Consider the following 18,994-nt stretch of genomic DNA (forward strand, 5'->3'; position numbering starts at 1 on the left):
GGCTCGTATTAGTTGTTTTCTTCCTGCTTAGCCATTTATCAAAACCTTAGACAGCAACTAAAGTACTGTCGGTGTGTGTGTGTCTGTGCAGTGTGTGTGTGTGTGTGTGTGTGCGTGTGCGTGCATGCAATCTAAACAAATAAACTGCATCACAGGCTATTATAAAAGATACATCAGCAGCAACTTTCTTACTACACAGCACCAACAGTATCAACAGTTTTCTGAGACCAGGGCTGTTGGCAACAAACACTGATGTAGAGTCTACTTCTGATGTAGGGCGGAACACGAACACCAAAGATGAAAGCAATACCCATAGATGAATGAATAAAATGCCCTCAGATCAGATCTGAGTGAGAAACAGGACAGATGTACAGGACCCAAATAGCATCAATGAGTGAGAAACATATACAGGACCCAAATAGCATCAATGATGACCTGACAGAAGGAATGAATAGCACACCGACTTTAATTCTAAAACACTGGGCACATATCAGACAGAGGAGGCAGCCCTCTGTGATGTTCACAGTAAATGCATAGTTTACATCAGGGCTATTCAACTTCAGTACCAAGTGGGCCAGACAGGAAAACCACAGGGTCTTTGTGGGCCACCCAAGACAGTGGTTTGTTACTTGTTGTGGACAGTAAAGTAAACAAATATGGGCCTATAGTCCATTCCTATGAGATCACGACTTTGGGGATTTTGACAGACATGGCTTGCTGCTGTCTTAGCTAACACAGGAATTCCAGTGAATCAACAGCCCAGGGTGACAAGCTTGACATTGTCTACTGTTGCAGCTAATTTCTGCTGCCATTGTATTGACTGAAGCGTAGTCATGGCAGCCAGTTTTGCAGGCAGCTTACAGGACGTAGAAAAATTCTAACACATCCGACCAGTGGGCCGCAAGTTGATTAGTAGCCCTATCTAAAGTTATTACATTTTCACATGCAATGTTCAGTTTCTTTGCCATTTTCATTATAATGGCTGCATGTAGAGGGTATACATTTAGACCCATTCAGATATTGGATCTTGGAAAACATAATTCACCTTGTTGAGATTTGTTGAGATAAGGGGTGTCTGCTAACCTTTGACACTAGTTAAACATGTATCACACTGGAATTTAAAAAAAAAGTCTACACAAGATGTTCAGAGCAAAAAAAAACTTTATCTCGGTAGACTGTTTGGCTTTGTTGTCTTGTTCGGATGTTTTTCAATCCCCTGATATGTAATGTTCAAATTTAAACACATCCCTGGGCCCTGCAGCATTAGTGCAGTCTAGATAATGTCCATGAACTGATAAAATAGCACACATATGCAGCAGATAGGCCTACTGGGAGCGTTAATAACAGAGTCGTTGGAGACAGATGAATGAGGTTGAATTGATTGGGTTTTCCAAGTCGCATAGGCTAGTAACATGTAAGTGAATACTTATCCAGCATCTGTAGCCTAAAACCATGTAAACCCTGAGTTGGGATATATTCAAATCACGTGGTCTTGATGTAGCTACTTCTTTTATAACTGTGGGAGTCTGTAGTCTAGACATAAGAAGTCAAGTCAAGTCCGTTTTATTTGTATAGCGCATTTAAGAAGATGGGCTAGGCCTATTTCTCATGCTGCCCTCGTTTTTCACTATAATGATACTGCCACCTAGTGGAGTCAATTACCATGTGACGTTACAGTAATACCACCGGCTCTACGTGATGACGCAAGTAAACGTATTGGCCAAACCGTTCTCTCGCAGGCGGCGCTAAATTTCAAATGGGGAATTCTGGACAAGGGGTGATCTGCTAGCTAAGTTTCGAAGGCACATCGATTTCAAGTTTAATATATACAAATCGAGGACTGTTTTACGATTAGATCTTCAGTGGAGACTTTCGGTAAGATCGTAATGCACACAACGTCGTGTTACCTTTGCTGTTTGCAATTCAATCTGTGAGGCAGTCAAGTTTTTTGAAAGTAGCATTGGCTAACGTCGGCGTTGTTTACTAGCTTGTTTGCAAGCTAGCAGGAGGAGTAACGTTATTATGCTAATATCATACCATTTCACAACACGCTTTCAAGTGTAACGTTTGTCAGACAAAGTTTGTGAATAATATCCAGCCAGTGAGCTCACATGTTTTGTGAAAATATTCTAAGATTAAAACGGTTGCTAAGATTAAGCCACTGCGCTAAGAGTTGGGTTGTTCAGTGTATGTGAATTGTAAGCAACTAATGTTGATATTAACTTATTAGCAAAAACAAAATGAGTGCAGTCTCTACCCCAACCTCCCGGATGCGGCAATGGGCTTCCCCATCTTTGGGGCCGAAAGCAGCTATGTCTGCTACCAGCAGCCCACGTCTTGCTGCTTGTTTTCCTGGCAACGACGATGAACAGGAGCGACGGCAAAGGCGTAGATCCAGAGTAATTGACCTACAGGCAGGGCCAGACTCTTCCTTCAGCGATGCTGCATCGCACAGGTGAGAGATGCCCGACTTTCCGTACAGTCAACAACAGAGTGGCGACAGTTTCATATTTGTTTGTGGTGTTGGTATGCTAACCGTGCATGGTCTTCTGTCTGTAGTAATGCTGGGACCCCTGCTGCTGTGCCCAAGCTGTCCACAGCCCAGATCTCTGAGCACTACTCCACTTGCATCAAACTCTCCACTGAAAATGTGAGTGCTGCAGTATATCCCAACACTGGACTATAAATAAGCAATGTTTTTTGTTTTTGTCTGTGTACTGCAGCGGTCATATTTATCCATCTGTTTAGCCCAATGTTTATTTGCCCTGTATCCATTGTATTAATGGAACGCTTGACAAAGCAATACATAACATCTTTCATAACAAGGCTTCGACGAGGGTTCAACCATGGTTGGTTTTGAGTGTGCAAGAATGAACACAATTTCAATGACCCTGCTTCACAACCTCACCTTTTGAGGTGGGTTGGACTTGAGTCTGACCAGGGTCAATTTCAATGTGAATGGCACAACCTGTGTTATGAATGGCCTTTGTTTTGTTATTGTATTGCTAATTGTTGCTCCCATAGACTGTATATACAGTCTATGGTTGCTCCTGTCCAGCGTTGTGACCTAGGAAATCCTATCTGATTTTCACAGTCTGGGATTAATCCATGTTTATCGGCTTGGATTGGATTGACAAAAGAATGGATCTGATGCTTGTGTATTTACTTTTTTATTTAACTTTTGTTTAACTTGGGCAAATCGTGTTGAGATTTGAATCTTTTATAAGTGAACCCTGACCAAGAAGGCAACAAACCAAAACACAATAGACAACACTGACAAAGGGCAGTAGACAACAGCATTGGTGGCACACCCAACAAAGTCATAACCGAATCAAAATCTAATTTAAAAACAAGACCAAACAAGATGGTCATTGATTTTAAAGTGGTTTTAGAGTATGAATGAATAAAATTACTAAAAAAGACCAGAAGGGACTCCTAGATAATATCTAAATACCCTATCTGTTTGACAGAAAATTACAACAAAAAATGCTTTTGGTCTGCATCTCATTGACTACATGGCAGACATTCTACAGCAGAAGGACTCAGAGCTCAATTTCAAGGTAAGTCTGTTATTAAAACATGTATCCCTTTGACAGAATTTACTAGAACAATCAATGAGGATCTTTAAAAATAATTATCATTGTTGGTTGATACACTTGAATACTCTCTCCTTAGGCAAACAAGATATAGCTGAATACATATCACACCACTGTTTTCCAAGTATATGCACTGTCAAGTATATTTATGTGTTTGTGATTGCTTGCCAAGGTTGCAGCTGGTACGCTGGATGCCAGTACCAAGATCTATGCCGTGCGAGTGGATGCTGTCCATGCAGATGCTTATAGAGTCCTGGGAGGCCTGGGCGCTGAGACTAAGCCCAAGGAAGGTGAGTGGGTTGTGGGGATCACTATGCTGTGATGGTACTGCTTACAGTGCAGCCCTCTGGGAGAGATATCCTCCTGTAGCGTTCTTACGGCTCCCACACACAGTTGCGTGCGGTGCAGTGCTGGAGACTCATCCCCTGCCACTTTACATGGGCTTATGTCATCCGTTGCCGAACTGAATTGTGGGTCCGTTGCATCAGGTTGCTCCTGTCGCTCGTGTCAAAGTTCAACTTTTGCTGCACCGACGGACAACAACAGAAGGCACCAGCCAATCAAATTACAGTTATACTTCAAATCATTTGCATAGCTACCTTCGGGAACACCCACTGGCATGTGTTGACGGAACGCAACTGTGTCTAGGAGCGTTTAGGCCACGTTTCAGACAGGGCGCGTTTTTGTAATGTGATCTGCCTTTTGTTTATGTTGTTTCGTATTGGCAGGAAGTGTTTTGCACGCTGCTTATGCGGCCAGAGTGCCTTGCCTTTTGTGTGCCTGCTGTGCCTCACGTTTTTTGTCGAAGCGAATGGAAAAAAAAATCAATTCAAAGCAGAAAAGCGCCCTGTGTTATTCACGCCGTCTTTAGGAAAACATGGTACACCTTGCGTTTCACAAGCAGCAAAGCGTGTTCTGTCTGATCTCAGCCTTCTGCAGCCATCACAGGCTTACCATGGGATATCTCGAGAGCAATTGCACTGCTACAGAAAGATACTAGCATATTGTTCACATCTTTTGATCAGCAAAATGATGTGTTGTCTCACTGTGGTGGTTGGTCTTGTTGCCATGTGAACAGGGCCAGATGGAGGGGAGGATGCTGCAGCTGAGGATGGTGACGAGGGAGAGCAGTCTACCGCCAAGCAGGTAGCAAGGAAGAAGCGTCCTCCCAAAAAGACCGTGGAGCAAAACCTGGGCAACATCAACCGCTCCGAGTCCGAGATGAAGTGCGAGGTGAGATGTGTGATGGGGTTTCGTTGTTGACTTAGTGAAAGCAGGACGATGTGGAATTATGAAATGAAGAGTCAGAAATCAGAAGGATCTGTTTGATACCCACTGGTAGTGAAGATGGGACTGATTAAACTCGTGTTAAAGAAGAATCCCAATAAGCAAAACTCATCGTGTTTTAAATAGAGAATATTTTTAGCTTATCTCTCCTCTCTTTTTTTTGTCTCAGATTGACCCCATGTTCCAGCGCATGGCTGCGTCCTTCGATGAGAACAGCACGGCCGGGGTCTTCCTGTCGGTGCTCTTCAGCGAGGACAGCCGCTGTGAGCTGCGCTTCCCCTCTCACATGACCCTGCTGCACTCCAGGCCCCCCTGCAGCGCTGTGCCCACGCAGCATGTCTCCGCCCGACCCCTCACAGGTACGCCCGACACCGCATCACTCAGGTGTGTGTGTGAGAGTGTGTGAGTGTGTCTGTGTGTGTGTTTCATCCATTGAACTAGGCCCGAACTCCTCCATCTATTTATTGACAGCCATATCTGTACAGTCAGTTACTTTCTTATGAGTCCTTGTAGCTCCCCTAACTCAGCAGTGTGTTGACCAGTGCTAGCAGCAGTAAGCATTACCTGGCACACAAAACTGAAGAAAGAAATGTTTTTCGCATGAAGTGATGGTCCTTTTAGCTTAAAGAATGTGCTGAAGGAATAAACGTGTCATGTGAGTGTCATGTTTGTTTGTGTGACTTGCAGGTGGTCTTAAGTCTTTGGAAGAACGTCCCATCTGCCCGTCACTGGGGGACTTCTCATTCACAAGATGGTCGCCCGACCAGGTTGAGCAATACACACCACATCCTTTAATTATTGTTTTTATCACATATACATTGAGATGACATTAAATGACATTCATTTTTATTCATTCATTTATATACACTATACTGTACCTTTTGGTACACTGTTTGCATCATAGGCCAGAATGCAGATAGAGACGAGTGCTTATCTGTGTTGCTCTGTTGTCCGGTCATTCTGCAGACTATGAATCAGCTGCTGGAGAAGTTGAAACAGGGTGAGCACGTGTTTGACGTAAACGCCGACATTGAGCCGGATGAGGAGGAGTGCCAGGACTTTGGGGACAACTTTGACGCAGACAGCGAAGAGGTCGGCCAGGGGGATTTCAGCGGAGAGGGTTTCGACGAGCACAAAGAGAGCTGTGCCAATCAGAAACCAGACAAACGGTAAGATTTTGCAACCAGCATTTGGTCTTTGGTGTTCAGCTACATCCTGGAATTCTTGTCTGAAAATTTAGCAATAATGCAAACACACCCTAAAAATGTACTCCATCTGTTTACTGGAAGGATCATTTGTTTACAAAGTCGCAATGAAATGCCAAGGAAGAATGAGCCTGACTAAATACAGATGGTCATGACCTTAAGATATTCTCAATCTCATGTTTACATGTTTATCTGTACACAGTGGTGTCATACCAATTGGAGAAGCGGACATCACAGCCATGTGTCTCCAGCTGTCATCTCAGCCCAGAGAGTACTCATACTTCAGCCCCAAAACTATGGCGTCATGGGTTGGGCCTGGCTACTGGCTTTTCAAACCAGGACAGAAACGTGAGGAGTTTGGGATTGTTGTGTCTTCTGATGCACTAATATGCAAAATTAAGGGAACACTTGGGAGTTTTTCACAATTGCTAAAATACTTCCCTTTGAGCTGTGTATTTAAAGCATGCGCTGTACGAAGGCAGTCTGTTTTAATTGGTGGGATGTTCTGCTTCTTGTCTTATCAGAGGATCAAATGCAAGATAAGGAAGCCCGAAAGAGGGCACCAAAGAGTGCGCTGGTCATCGACTTCAGTGAAGACATTCACTTCCACAATTATTTCAAGACAACAAGAGTGAGTGAAACCATAACTTAACCCACTCATCAAACCAGATAGCGACCAGTTGTAAGACATTCAGCATGGAGTCCTTTAGTCTTGGAAGAACAAGCTAAATTGTCATTGGCAAGTTTAATTTAACCATTCTGCTGTTGAAATCAATCAATATTTTTACATGGCTCAGTGGCTAAAGTCAAAGTCTGCTTTATTGTCAATTTCTTCACATGTCAAGACATACAAAGAGATCGAAATTACGTTTCTCACTATCCCACGGTGGAGACAAGACATATTCTACCAATTTAAGTCCACAGACATTACATAACATTCAAGTAAACAATAAAAAGTAAATAAGAAGGCACATACAATGAAGAAATAAGAGCAGCAAAATTGGGTTGAAATTGTGCAATTGTGCATAGACAGTCAATATAATAGTGCAAAGTCAGGCCAATAAATGGCTGAGGTAGTTCTGTTTGACCTAAGTAAGCAAGTGGCATAGTGGTGCAAGTTATGTAAGAGCAGCCGAAGTGTGTTGTGGTTTCAGGACAACAGGACAACAACAACAAGTTGCAATGTGTGTAAGTGTACCAGTGCAGTAGTGCAAGGCAGCCATTGTGGGTCCAAAGTCCAGGATGTTATGTAGCTGAGGGTGGAGGGGGGAGAGAGTTCAGCATCCTAACAGCCTGGTGTATGAAGCTGTTGGTGAGTCTGGTGGTGCGGGAGTGCAGGCTTCTTCCCAGAGGGCAGTAGATCAAACAAATTGTGAGCGGGGTGACTTGTATCACTCACAATTGTGGTGCATTTGCTTGGGTGAGGTGGGTGGTGTAAATGTCTTTCAGGGAGGGAGTGAAGCACCAATAATCCTTCCAGCTGTGTTCACTATGCTGCAGGGCTTTCCTGTTGTATTCAGTGCAGCTTCCCCCACACAGTGATACAGCTGGAGAGGATGCTCTCAATGGTGCCTCGGTAGAATGTGGTCATGATGGCTGGTGGAGCACTTGCTCGCCTGAGTTTCTGCAGGAAGTAGAGGCGGCACTGAGCTTTCTTCGCCAGTGATGCAGTGTTGGTGGTCCAGGAGAGGTCTTCACTGATGTGCACCCACAGGAATTTGGTGCTGCTCACTCTCTCCACCACAGCACGTCGATGGTCAGTGTTGGGTGTGACCTCTCCGGAAGTCAACAACAATCTCCTTGGTCTTGCTGACGTTCAGCAGGAGGTTGTTGTCCCTGCACCACGTGGTCAGAAGGTCGACCTCCAACCTGTATTGAGTCGGCAAGCCCTTGGTGATGAGACCCACCAGAGTTGTGTCATCAGCAAATTTCACTATGTGATTGTTGCTGTAGGTTGCAGTGCAGTCATGCGTCAGCCAGTGTTTAATATGTGCTAGAAGTGGCTGTAATTAATGTTTAGAGTGTGGCATTACCATGCTGCTTAAATGTGATGTTTGCTCCTCACTAATCCCTCTGACCTAAAAGATATGTCTGAAAGCTGTGGAGGGTACAGGCGCTTAAGAAATCTATACTAAAGCAGCTCAGCTCTATAGGTTTCTGTTACTTTTGCATGGCTGGAAGGGTCATTGTGACTCTGAAAAATCTACTCTGCAGTGATCCAAGATCCAAGCCTAAGGCTAACTCTACCCACCATTTAAGAGTTTATAACTCTCTCTATCCCTCTTTCTTTTTTGCTGTCTTTCTGTGTGTCTCTCTTTTTTTTTTCTTTCTCTGTTTGTTTGTTTCTGTCTCCAGGCAGCCACCACCATCAGCAAGTCGGCTTTAAACACCAGCAATAAGAAGACCACTCTTCCGTCAGACTTCCAGTATCCCCTGAAAAACTTGTCTCAGCTCAGTCTCAAGCCCTCCAGCACAGTAAGCCCCGCCCCCCATCCATCCCCCTATTCAGCAAAGTAAAATAATAAAAGATAAAAGACAGTGGAGTGTTGAGAAATGAGGGCTCTAACCATGGTTAACTTTTTAGCTGTGTGCAGAGGGGAAGAAAAGGCTGTCTGGAGAGCTTGGCGAGGGCATCGGAGAATACGACTACAACAACGCCAACGACACGGCCAACTTCTGCCCTGGTGTTGAGGTATGTGTTTGTTCAATGTGTGATAATGTAGTTTATATTGTTAATATTTATTAACTTAAAGGAGAATTCCGGCGATTGTTCACATAGATCTGTTTCTTGAAGTACAGTCGCTACGAAAATAAAAACCTGAAAACAATCGGTTCTACCTAGCTTGAATGGTTGCAGCAAACAGCTAGAGCCAGGCAGCTATAGTGCTACACTCTGGGGGCATGTTCATTTGAAAAAATTCCTTTATTTCTCCTTTATTCCCCTTTAAAAGAGATATGTGTGTTCGGGTTGCCTTGAGTGTGCACCTGTACGACGACTTCATTGACTAGAATGTATTTTCTCTTGAGATTCAAAGTGGCATTACGAGAGAGTATGGTCCACAGGTTGTTGGTGAGCAGCACTCTAATTTTAATGGATATCTTGGCAACAGAGCATGTGTGGTTTTGAAATAACGTCAAAACTGTTCCTCACATTCTGTGGTTATTTCTAGGTCATTTTTGAATGTTGTGAAACTAAAGATCCTACACATGGTACAACTCAACCTGGCTTATAAGTGACTTATAAGTATAAGTGGCAAAAGCAAATACTTAGTATGTGAATGGAAATTGTTTTTACTCTAGGGAGGGGACAGTGATGATGAGATGGAAGAGTTTGGAGCCTTGCAGGACTCTCAGGCCTCTATGGACGGCCTCCCCCAGTCCATGCCGGACCACGACGGTCTCTCAGTGTACGGCGAGGACAACCTGGTGCCAGAACCACACAAGGTACTGTTCAGAGCACAAACTGTGGAACTTTTATTTCCTCTCTCTGAGTGATTTTGAGTGGAAGTGAGTTAACATGTTTGTTGTTTGTTTTTTGTCATTGTTTGTAAGGTCAACACAATTGAGATCAATTATGCTAAAACAGCTAAGAAGATGGACATGAAGAGACTGAAGACCACTTTGTGGGGGCTACTATCGGACGGCCCTGAGAAACTGGTAGAGGACACCCCCACAGTGAGTTCTAGTCCATGCATCTGCAGCTAGTTAGAAATATCTAACATGCCATCAACATATATATTAGTGTGTGCTTCACCTCACTGTGTGCTGAGTGTGTTTCATCAATTCACGGATTGGGATAAATGCAGAGACCAAATTTCCCTCACGGGATCAAAAGAGTATACTTACTTATTCCTCATGTGTCTTGTTTTTTAATGTAATATTTAATGCCAGCTTCCTGATCATTCTCCTCACTTACTCTCAATCGCTTCACCCATATCACCTCATGACCATAGTGTTTTCTTCCTCTCTGCAGGACACAAGTGATGCCAAAGCAGGAGTTGCTGGCGAGAAATCCTTCAGTCAGTCTACCCGGAACCTAATGCAGAAGTACGGCTGCGTCTGGGCTGTTCTCAGTCTTCAGTATTATTTAAATGCGTCATTCCCAACTAAAAGACTTTATGTTTGTCAACCTTCCACTCCCCAGAAGCTTATTGTGTACAACATTAATTGAGATAAGTAATGCACTCATTGGGACTCGCCCTCTTCCTTTTCAGACTGCCCAGCGCTATGGCAAACAACCTGTCCGTGCCTCTGGCCTTCGTCGCCCTGTTGCACTTGGCCAATGAAAGAGTAGGTTTGGTGCTCCTTTACTGGCTGTGTAACAGATAGACAGATACGTTTGGTGATCTTTCACTTCATCACATGAATGCAGGAACGTATACACATGTAGAGAGGCTTAGTGTCACCCATATGCAGACGAACACATACACACATATGTAGCTTAGGATGTTGCTGGCATGGAACCTCAGAGGTTATGGAGTCAAAACAACCAAATGCCAAATCCCATAACCATCCTCACTATAGCTAGCAATATAAATGCACTTAAACTGTAGACACACACTAACAAACTCTTATTTGGCTACTTTTACAACCTTTTGTGTTGGCACGTAAATATCCAGTCCAAAACTAACATTGGCAGAATGATTGATGCTGGATTTGAACCAATGATCCTTAGATCAAAGCTCGCTCCTCTAACCACTGTGCTACGACACATCTTGTACAAAGTGAAACTGCAATACTTTTTAACACTTAAAGCCTCGGTTGCTAGGTAACGATAAACAAACTCAAAGATCATAATTCTTATTCTTGACTCTTCTTTTTTTAACTGAAATGTCTCCCTCCACAGAACTTGTCACTTCTTAAAGTGGATAACATGTCGGACATCCTCATCAAGCAAGACCACTAAGGATGGACTGCTGATGTGCTCAAGATTTTTACTATTTTTGTACTCGTTATTTCCATTTTAACCTTTAACATAATTATTCACCTTTTTGATAGTGTCTTTGAAATACCTGGCCACCAATTTCCACATTAAGGTATACCATTATTTTGGCAACATTTTTAGATTTCTTCATTAAGTATTTGTGTAAATCTTTTTCTATATGTATATATAACTATTGTGGTTACTCAACCCATGACTACATCACAAAATAAAGACATACAGAATTGACATGATGAACTACACATTCTTACTGAGCCTTTCATGTTTGTTACCTCTACATGTTGTCTGACCTGTCAGTGTTTTCTGTATGTTATATATGTGGGCCACATTCTGAAAAATAAAAACATCTTTCATTAAAAATGATCTTGGAATCAGTAGTGGTCTATTCCTTAGACATGAGAAGTTAAGAGTACACTTCTACTTGAGACTGATACAGTTTCAGCCTCTATATCCAGAGTATTGAGTAGTCTAATGATGGTGTTTCTTGAGGGCCAGGCAGGCCAGCCCCTGTTACAGCACAAAGTGGCAACCGGTTAAACTGGCTGATAAGCATAAAGGCCGGGTGCCACTAATGCGTCAGCAAGACTTTGAAAAAAGTGTGATGGGTGGAGCAAGTCTGGGACGCTGCAGTGGAAATCTGATGAAACTTGCTGTTCATTTGCATTTATCACTGCATTTTATTGACCCACGCAGGCCTCGGCTGAATGCATGCTACACTTAATGTTAAGGGAAATCCGTTATAGAACAGAAATTAGATAGTCAAATTAGAGCAACACAAGTTAGATTCTGTGGTTGGCTTCAGGCATGTTGATCTAGGTTAAATAGCGTACCAATTCAAACGATAAGCTGTTTAGGAAATAGACTAATTAACTATTTTTGTAAATATATGATATTCTGTCACCTTCAAAATCTGTGTTTTACCTGAGGCTTCAGGTGATCCAATCTGCTATTTTGGACCAACGCCCCCACAAGGAGGCGGCAAGAAATTCGAGAAAATAGGTGGGCCAACGCGAAGGAATTCACATTGAAAGGGGGGAAACAACCAGGAAGTAAGCTACGGGAATTGCCAACAGACTCTAGAAGTCTTGAAGGACAATATTAGCAGTACCAAAACTGGTGAAATTTTGCTGCAACGACGGTAACTGGAAGTGAGGTCGGTTCGACGACTTCAACTTTCTGATAATATGGGTCTTGGAGACAACAACCCCAGCACTATGGTAAGATTATCCTCGAGTCGAGGCCGTGCTACGTTGTTTCCCTGAACCTGTTGCTGATGTTGTTTACGTCATCTCGAATAATAATCGTGAAACGTTTCATATAATGAGACTTTTATTAGATTTTTTGGTTTTGATTACGCCCAAGCCCTAATACATTTGTTTTCGGAGTTCATGTAGGCCTAAGTTTAAGTGTCCAAGACTTGATGGCCAACGAGGAAGAATGTTTAAGGCCTTGTCTGTCATGTCCATCGAGTAGTATAATATAAAGAAACAAAATCCAGTGACACTTTGTAGCCTATTTTCAGAGTTCCTTTTCGTGTGTTACTGCTGAGAAATCATGCAACGTTGTCATCAGGAAGCATTTTTTAGAAGTAGCCTAGATGTGAAATGGAGATTACACAGTAAATGCAATCATTCAAGAATTGCAAGTTAACAGACATTTCCTCCAAAAGTCATGTCGTGGGATGCATCTACGCGTCCCTTGATCTACAATTATTACAGTTAGTTCTGTGAGGTGATCTATAGGGTGTGTGACGTACACATATTTAACAAAGTTGGCTATTAGACTATGTGAATCCCACACCTGTAGCTTAATGCTCTGGCATTTTTAGCCTAGACTTCACTAAGGGGGAAACAAACTATTTTCCTTCAGTGATCGAACAACAAATGTGAGATATGGTTTAGGCCCGCATGTCTAGCTCTTTAAGAGAAATACGGATGGCTACAATGTGATGTAGTTCACCCTGTTTTCATGTTTAATGCTTTCCCTGTATCTAGACAGTATTTAATTTGATTCAGTCTAACTTAAACTAAAGCTGTTGACAAGAAGAAACATTATAGCACTGTAATATAGGCTACTGACTCTTAATGTCATGAAGGCCATTATTTATAGTTGATCATTTTTGCTGAGCGCTGGACTCAAAACATTGGTCACTTGTTTTGTTGTCAGCTAATGAATAAATATGATTTACTTGAAGTAAAGTGTAACAAAAGGAGCTCCACATTTTTGCTGAAATTAGAAAGAAACAGAAATGTTACATGCCAAATGACTGAGTGGCAAATGAGAGCTGTTATGTAACCTGTGATATTAATTATAATCACATATTTCATGCTGAGTGAGCTGCTGCACTTTTCATGAACTGGCAGGAACATTGGATGTCCATTATGTCTCAGCTGAAATTTCTCAGAGAAGAATTGCACAGAGATCTACACATACACAAACACAGGCTTGACGAAGCTAACAGGCCATTCTAAAGGCAACACAATTTGGCCCTATGAAATGCACTTGCACTCTTAAAACGAATGTTTGGAAAATAACACAGCTTTGTTTTTAACACATCTCTATGAACATTGTTCAGATAGGGACAATACAGTTTGTGTTGTTTCTAACACATTTGTTTTAAGAGTGTGGAAGGCTCTGCTCCAAAGATCAGAGGAACTCCCGCTTCACAGCTCAGTCATATGCAGCAAACGCTCTTTTCGCAGTGTGAGGGGAGTCATTTGATAGCACACTGCCATTCTGTGGCAGAGTGGGACAAAGCACGGGGGACATGGAACACAGCAGAGGTGAGGGAAGGAGGGAGGGAGGGAGGGAGTAAGTCAGAGAGGTAAGACCGGTGCAGTGCGACACGACACTGTTTCCTGGAGACGTCTGTGACAAGACACTAGATTGGCTCTGGGGATTTGAGTGGAGGTGATCATAAGGAAGTGTGCAAGTTCTCATCAATATCCCTCATGGAACTGAATTGTCAATAGTCCCCCATGCTAATGCATTTTGGTGCTGTCATCCTAATAATTCACTGATCAACACTTTTCCAGTCAGGCATGGGGACTCATGGACATAACCTGCATATGTACAAAATATTCATGACCCTTGTTTAGCTTGTCCTAGCATGTCCTGGTATTGCGAAAAGAGGCATCCTAGGTCAAGAGTGAAATCGACTGTATTTCCTGGATCAGAGAAGCTTTTTTTTTTTTTCATTATTGTGGTCATTTTCACAGACCTTATACAGTGTACAGCATGGTCAGTATTTGTTACAGTGAATAGATGCATACATTTTTGCCTTTTTCTGATGTAAATTTCAATTGCTGGACTATGGACAAATCTCCCTTGAGCTAAAACTGATAATATTCTTTCAACAGATAGGTAAATCTGTTTAGTGTTGTTGAAACCATGCAAGTAACCTATAGTATATCCTCTAGTTGTAATGAATGTGAATGACTAGCTGATTAAATGATTAGTTAGCTCCTGTTGAAATTCAGCCTCCATGTTTTGACGTTGTGGATCATGGTGGGACCTCACACTGTCATCTGCTGCTGTGTTTAGGAGCAAGGAGGCGAAGAGGAAGAGATTGAGGAGGTGGACAAGGTCACTCACCTCAAGAACCAAGTGGATGGCGTCAAGCAAATCATGACCCACAACGTAGACCGCATCTTGGCACGTGGCGAGAGGTTGGATGAATTGATGGACAAATCAGAAGGCCTTGAAGCAGGAGTAAGTCGTTATCTGTTATTCACAGAACTGTCTCAAGCCTGAACTCTGTAACCGCTGCATGTCCCATTTTTGTGAAATGCTGGCTCATCTTGCACACGCTCAGTGTACAGTTAACCCACAAACAGAAAGCCACTGTTTTTTTTTCAGTCGCTAACCAGCGTTTGTCCAACCAGTTGTCACATTTTCAAAACTCTAAATACAGTTAATGTATCTTTTGTGGCCATACCATTCACACATTTCATGTCGTTTTCACACGATATGCAGTCAGTGAACACATTTCCACAATGCTTACATTTTCTTAACAGACAAGCTATACCTCCCAACAAAATTATGGATTGTTTTTGCAGTATTTACGAATGTTAACACACAACATCCCATAATACCAAAAACAATATTCCAAACCTTAGATACAGTATAAAAACCTCTGCTTCTGCAATGATATCAGTTCAAAAACAATATATCTCAGCTAATAATAAACAAACAATTGAATAATTGACACACACTTGATTTATGTTGGGTAAATTGGGCCAACCACAGCTGATTCCAGTCTGGCTTAGACTCAGTGGCAGGGGTGATTTTATTTTTTTTTTTTTTTTTTTTTTTTTTTTTTTTTTTTTTTTCTCTATTACATTGACACGTATACAGTAAAAGGAGGACTTTGAGGAGTGATGTTTTTAGAAACAGAAACAGAAAAAGACCAACACTGTAATGTCTGGATGAGTAAGAGCAAGGGGCCCAGGGAGAAGAGCAGGAGCAGTGAGAGATGCAGGAGCAGTGAGAGGAGCAGGGCAAGGGAAAAAAGCAGGCCCAAAGAGAGGACAAGGTAGAGGTGTAAGAATGCGTGGTGGTGGCATTCCAAAGGTTGCAAGAATTGTTGTCAGTGATGAAATTTGTGCCACTATCATTGACCATGTAATCAATGTGATGTTGATGAAAACATGTGACCTAACCCTGAAGACCCTGAAGATATCAGAGATTAGATGCAGTAGTTTTGTGCTTTTTCAGTCCACCCCTCCTTTTTCTCGCGTTTTGCTGTTTGTTTTTTGTTCAGAATGCTCTTGTGTGTTTCATGGACATTTTGTTGTTCACTGTAAGCAATACTTTAAAACTTTTTCTGTTCTATCACACTGTAAACAGTATTTCTACTGTACCTCCTGTAGTAAACAGTAAAGGAAAAAATAAACTGATTTGCTTTTTACTGGAATGCTTTTGAATGTGAACATAACATGTGGACATACAGTTCCCAACCAAGCCATTTCGTGTAAATGCATGCAAATACCTGTAAAACTGAAACATAAAAGTCTATGCAGTTTTTATAATGTCAACAATAGCCAGTATTTTGAAACCTGGTGTACTTTGATTGAATGCATGTACCTTGTGAAGTGAAAACAAGTGTCATTCTTTGACAGAATAATTTCATTTTGAGTCAGATTTCCAGTGTTTTGGTAAAGTTAGTCTGTGCAGAGAAATATGTGTTAGTAATATATTTAACAAAATGTGTTTTTGAGAAGAAAATTATCCATTTGGCCAATTGTGTTTTCTAAGTGTGAGTGTGTTAAGAGTTTAGAAAAAGTATCTGAAGTATGGGTAAGCGCTTGTTAGCGATTGAAAAAAACTGTAATACAAAGATGAGTTGAACTGTCTCCCCCCCCCACCAAACAAGCTGTGTGGAAAAGTGTGAAGCGGTCAGTCTCGTAGATTTTCCCAGTCATCTTTCATTAAGTGTGTTAGCACAGCCTTGTGAAACAACTGCTATATTTATTTATCTATGTATTATTTACCTACTTATTTATTTAGAAAGAAACAGCTGTTACGTAGAAACATTATAAAAAAAACTTGAATGAATTAGACCATAAGTGCGTTAAAGGCCTGGTCTAGGCCCTCTGTCTACATTGTACACTTGTGCTCGGTTTCATCCTCCCTCTACTAACTGTGTTTATATTTTCACCCCCAGGCCCAGAACTTCAAGCAGACGTCTCAGAAAGTGGCGCGCTCGTACTGGTGGAAGAATGTGAAGATTGTCGTGGTCATCATCGTTATTGTGCTCATCATCGTCCTCATCATTGTCCTCTTGGCCACAGGAGTCATTCCAACCAGCAACCCTGTTCCCCCACCACCCACCATCAAGCCTCCTAACCCTTAAACACAGCACAGGGTGTACTCTGTATACTTTCTCCCCCCTCCCCCCTTTCTCCTTCTCTCTGTCTGCCCCCCCTCTCATGCGCTCGCTCGTGCTCTCTCTCTCTCTCTCTCTCTCATGCACAATGTAGTTTTTGCACATTTGCTCACACTTTCAACTGTCATATGGGTGTCAGTTTCACAACTGCCAATGTGAAAGAGTCTGACCAATGCCAGTTCTGAATTGACATCGGGATCTTACATCACCATTTTTACTATTTTAAAGAGTTGGTACATGTACAGTACTCTCAGTGTGTGGTTCTTTGAGTGGGCATTTTATCAGAGGCAAAGCTAAGAACTAAAAGGAGTTATATTATGCTGTGGCAAGTACATTGCCCTCCAAACAGGACACGATGAATGAGTAGGACCTTTTCAATTTTGTTATTTCTTTTATTTATATTTCTCACTGGTAAATTGTTACTTTGTTGAAAAGACAAATCAGTAATGTGTTACCCTTGTTTCTGAAGGTGCCGGTAATGTTCACACAGAAGTGTGTAACGCATCTCTAAAGGTTAGTAGAACATGATTTCTTTCAGGGTGTAGAAATGTGGCTTCGCATGGAGGGTTTTCTGTGTCATTATACCCACGCCTCTCAAAGACTTTTTAAACATGTGCATTGCTTCTCTTTGATTAAATTAAGCTGTCTCATAGCTTGAATATTTTAGCTAAGTTGACCACTTGAGATTGGTATTCACACAGAGAAGCTCTAAGACTAGAGGAAGAACAAAAAAAACATTGTGTGTGTGTGTGTGTGTGTGTGTGTGTATGTGTATATGTGTGACCACCGCTGGATAGAAGCCAGGTCCATTTTGTTGTAGTTTGGAGAGAAAATTACATGAAGGTCAAAAAAAATTCTGGAAGGCACTGTTACTTCTCCAAGGTCCTCTAAAAAAAAAAAAGAACTCACTGACTTCTAGCCACCTTATCTGACTGGAGGCCAAAATATGATATGAAGACTCTAACCCTATGACTATGCCATCTCTACTATCTAGAGTTTATTAAGTTTTCATCTAGACAAACTAATTCAGATGTACTTTTTTCAAAACAAAGCAGACTGGTTTACACGTCTTCATGTTACTGGATAGGCTGTGGAGAGATCTGGGAGTCATCTGCATTGCCTGTAAATAGATAGAGATATCTCTGTATACAGAATGTAAATCAATCTCTAAATGTGTTAAGAATGGTTGCCCATTTAACCTGGAGGTTTCAGGGTATTTATTTGTATTTGTTTTTCTCAGTCCCAACCTTTTTGTCTTGATTTCGAGCATATGTCATAATCTTTTTAATAACTTAAACAAATCAATTATTGATACAGCTAATCTTTATGTGCCTTAGATAAATATCTGTCAATGTCAAAATAATAAAGTTTGAAATTATGAAATTTTGCCAAATGTTTTGACTTATGTTCCCTTACTGTAAGAGAAGACATTCCATTAAATTCAATCTTATTCATATAGCACCATTACCAACGGCCATTGTCTCAAGGCGCTTTACTGAGCACCCTGCTTGAACCCCCTGGAGCAAGCATATGCAGCCAATGAATAGCTTTCATATCTTTCAGCTTATGCAACTCACTGTTGTGCTATTGTGCTATTAAACTAATGATGGGTAAATATTAGACCTTGCACAAGATATTATTAGTTCTATCCATTTTGTCAATTTTGTATTCTGATTTGCTAAAGCACAGATAATTTGGTATCGTAGTTGGATAGATTACATGTTTGGGTATAAGGAGGTATATGTAATGTGCAATATATCCTCTCTGGCATCCTTTGTGATTGAGCAGTACATTTCTTGCCAACCACTAGATGGAAGCAAAGCATAATGTCCCACTCCCAGTGTCCTGTTCTACATGTGCCATGGTATGCATCCAGATCTGGGGTGTATTCCAAGTACGTGGTTTAGTGACAAACCTGGGTAAGTTAACTCAGACTAAGTGGTAAACCTCCTACAACAAGAGCTCTATGGAATTGTTTTATTTGGAAAATGAAGCCATACAGCTCTTCTATTAGGAGGTTTACCCCTTACTTACTTAGTTAACTTACCCAGGTTGGTCACTAAACCACATACTTTGA

At 41.7% G+C, this 18,994-nt stretch overlaps 2 protein-coding genes across 2 annotated transcripts; both read left to right on the forward strand.

Moving 5' to 3' along the window:
* Positions 1 to 1,722: 1,722 nt before the first annotated feature.
* Positions 1,723 to 11,393, forward strand: ncaph (non-SMC condensin I complex, subunit H). Its single transcript, XM_048243702.1, has 18 exons — positions 1,723 to 1,875; positions 2,231 to 2,455; positions 2,560 to 2,650; positions 3,471 to 3,560; positions 3,769 to 3,886; positions 4,675 to 4,829; positions 5,053 to 5,242; positions 5,571 to 5,650; positions 5,850 to 6,052; positions 6,291 to 6,436; positions 6,613 to 6,719; positions 8,444 to 8,563; positions 8,673 to 8,780; positions 9,389 to 9,532; positions 9,641 to 9,763; positions 10,062 to 10,135; positions 10,303 to 10,378; positions 10,935 to 11,393. Exons 2-18 carry the CDS (start codon positions 2,241 to 2,243, stop codon positions 10,992 to 10,994), a joined length of 2,100 nt encoding a protein of 699 aa, XP_048099659.1. The 5' UTR covers positions 1,723 to 1,875; positions 2,231 to 2,240; the 3' UTR covers positions 10,995 to 11,393.
* Positions 11,394 to 11,697: 304 nt separating this feature from the next.
* Positions 11,698 to 18,300, forward strand: vamp8 (vesicle-associated membrane protein 8 (endobrevin)). Its single transcript, XM_048244599.1, has 3 exons — positions 11,698 to 12,247; positions 14,574 to 14,741; positions 16,696 to 18,300. The coding sequence occupies exons 1-3, from the start codon at positions 12,215 to 12,217 to the stop codon at positions 16,882 to 16,884; spliced, it is 390 nt and encodes a 129-aa protein (XP_048100556.1). The 5' UTR covers positions 11,698 to 12,214; the 3' UTR covers positions 16,885 to 18,300.
* Positions 18,301 to 18,994: the final 694 nt, after the last annotated feature.

This window comes from Alosa alosa, chromosome 5, assembly GCF_017589495.1.
Source record: "Alosa alosa isolate M-15738 ecotype Scorff River chromosome 5, AALO_Geno_1.1, whole genome shotgun sequence".
In the NCBI taxonomy this organism is placed as follows: Eukaryota; Metazoa; Chordata; class Actinopteri; order Clupeiformes; family Clupeidae; genus Alosa; species Alosa alosa.

What these genes read in the sequence shown, in the direction of transcription:
- ncaph (XM_048243702.1), top strand. Translation starts at nt 2,241, where the DNA reads ATGAGTGCAGTCTCTACCCCAACCTCCCGGATGCGGCAATGGGCTTCC. An exon ending in ACCCGGAACCTAATGCAGAA is followed by an intron (nt 10,136 to 10,302) that starts GTACGGCTGCGT and finishes CTTCCTTTTCAG; the next exon opens with ACTGCCCAGCGCTATGGCAA. An exon ending in TGCACTTGGCCAATGAAAGA is followed by an intron (nt 10,379 to 10,934) that starts GTAGGTTTGGTG and finishes CTCCCTCCACAG; the next exon opens with AACTTGTCACTTCTTAAAGT.
- vamp8 (XM_048244599.1), top strand. Translation starts at nt 12,215, where the DNA reads ATGGGTCTTGGAGACAACAACCCCAGCACTATG. An exon ending in ACAACAACCCCAGCACTATG is followed by an intron (nt 12,248 to 14,573) that starts GTAAGATTATCC and finishes TGCTGTGTTTAG; the next exon opens with GAGCAAGGAGGCGAAGAGGA. An exon ending in CAGAAGGCCTTGAAGCAGGA is followed by an intron (nt 14,742 to 16,695) that starts GTAAGTCGTTAT and finishes TTTCACCCCCAG; the next exon opens with GCCCAGAACTTCAAGCAGAC.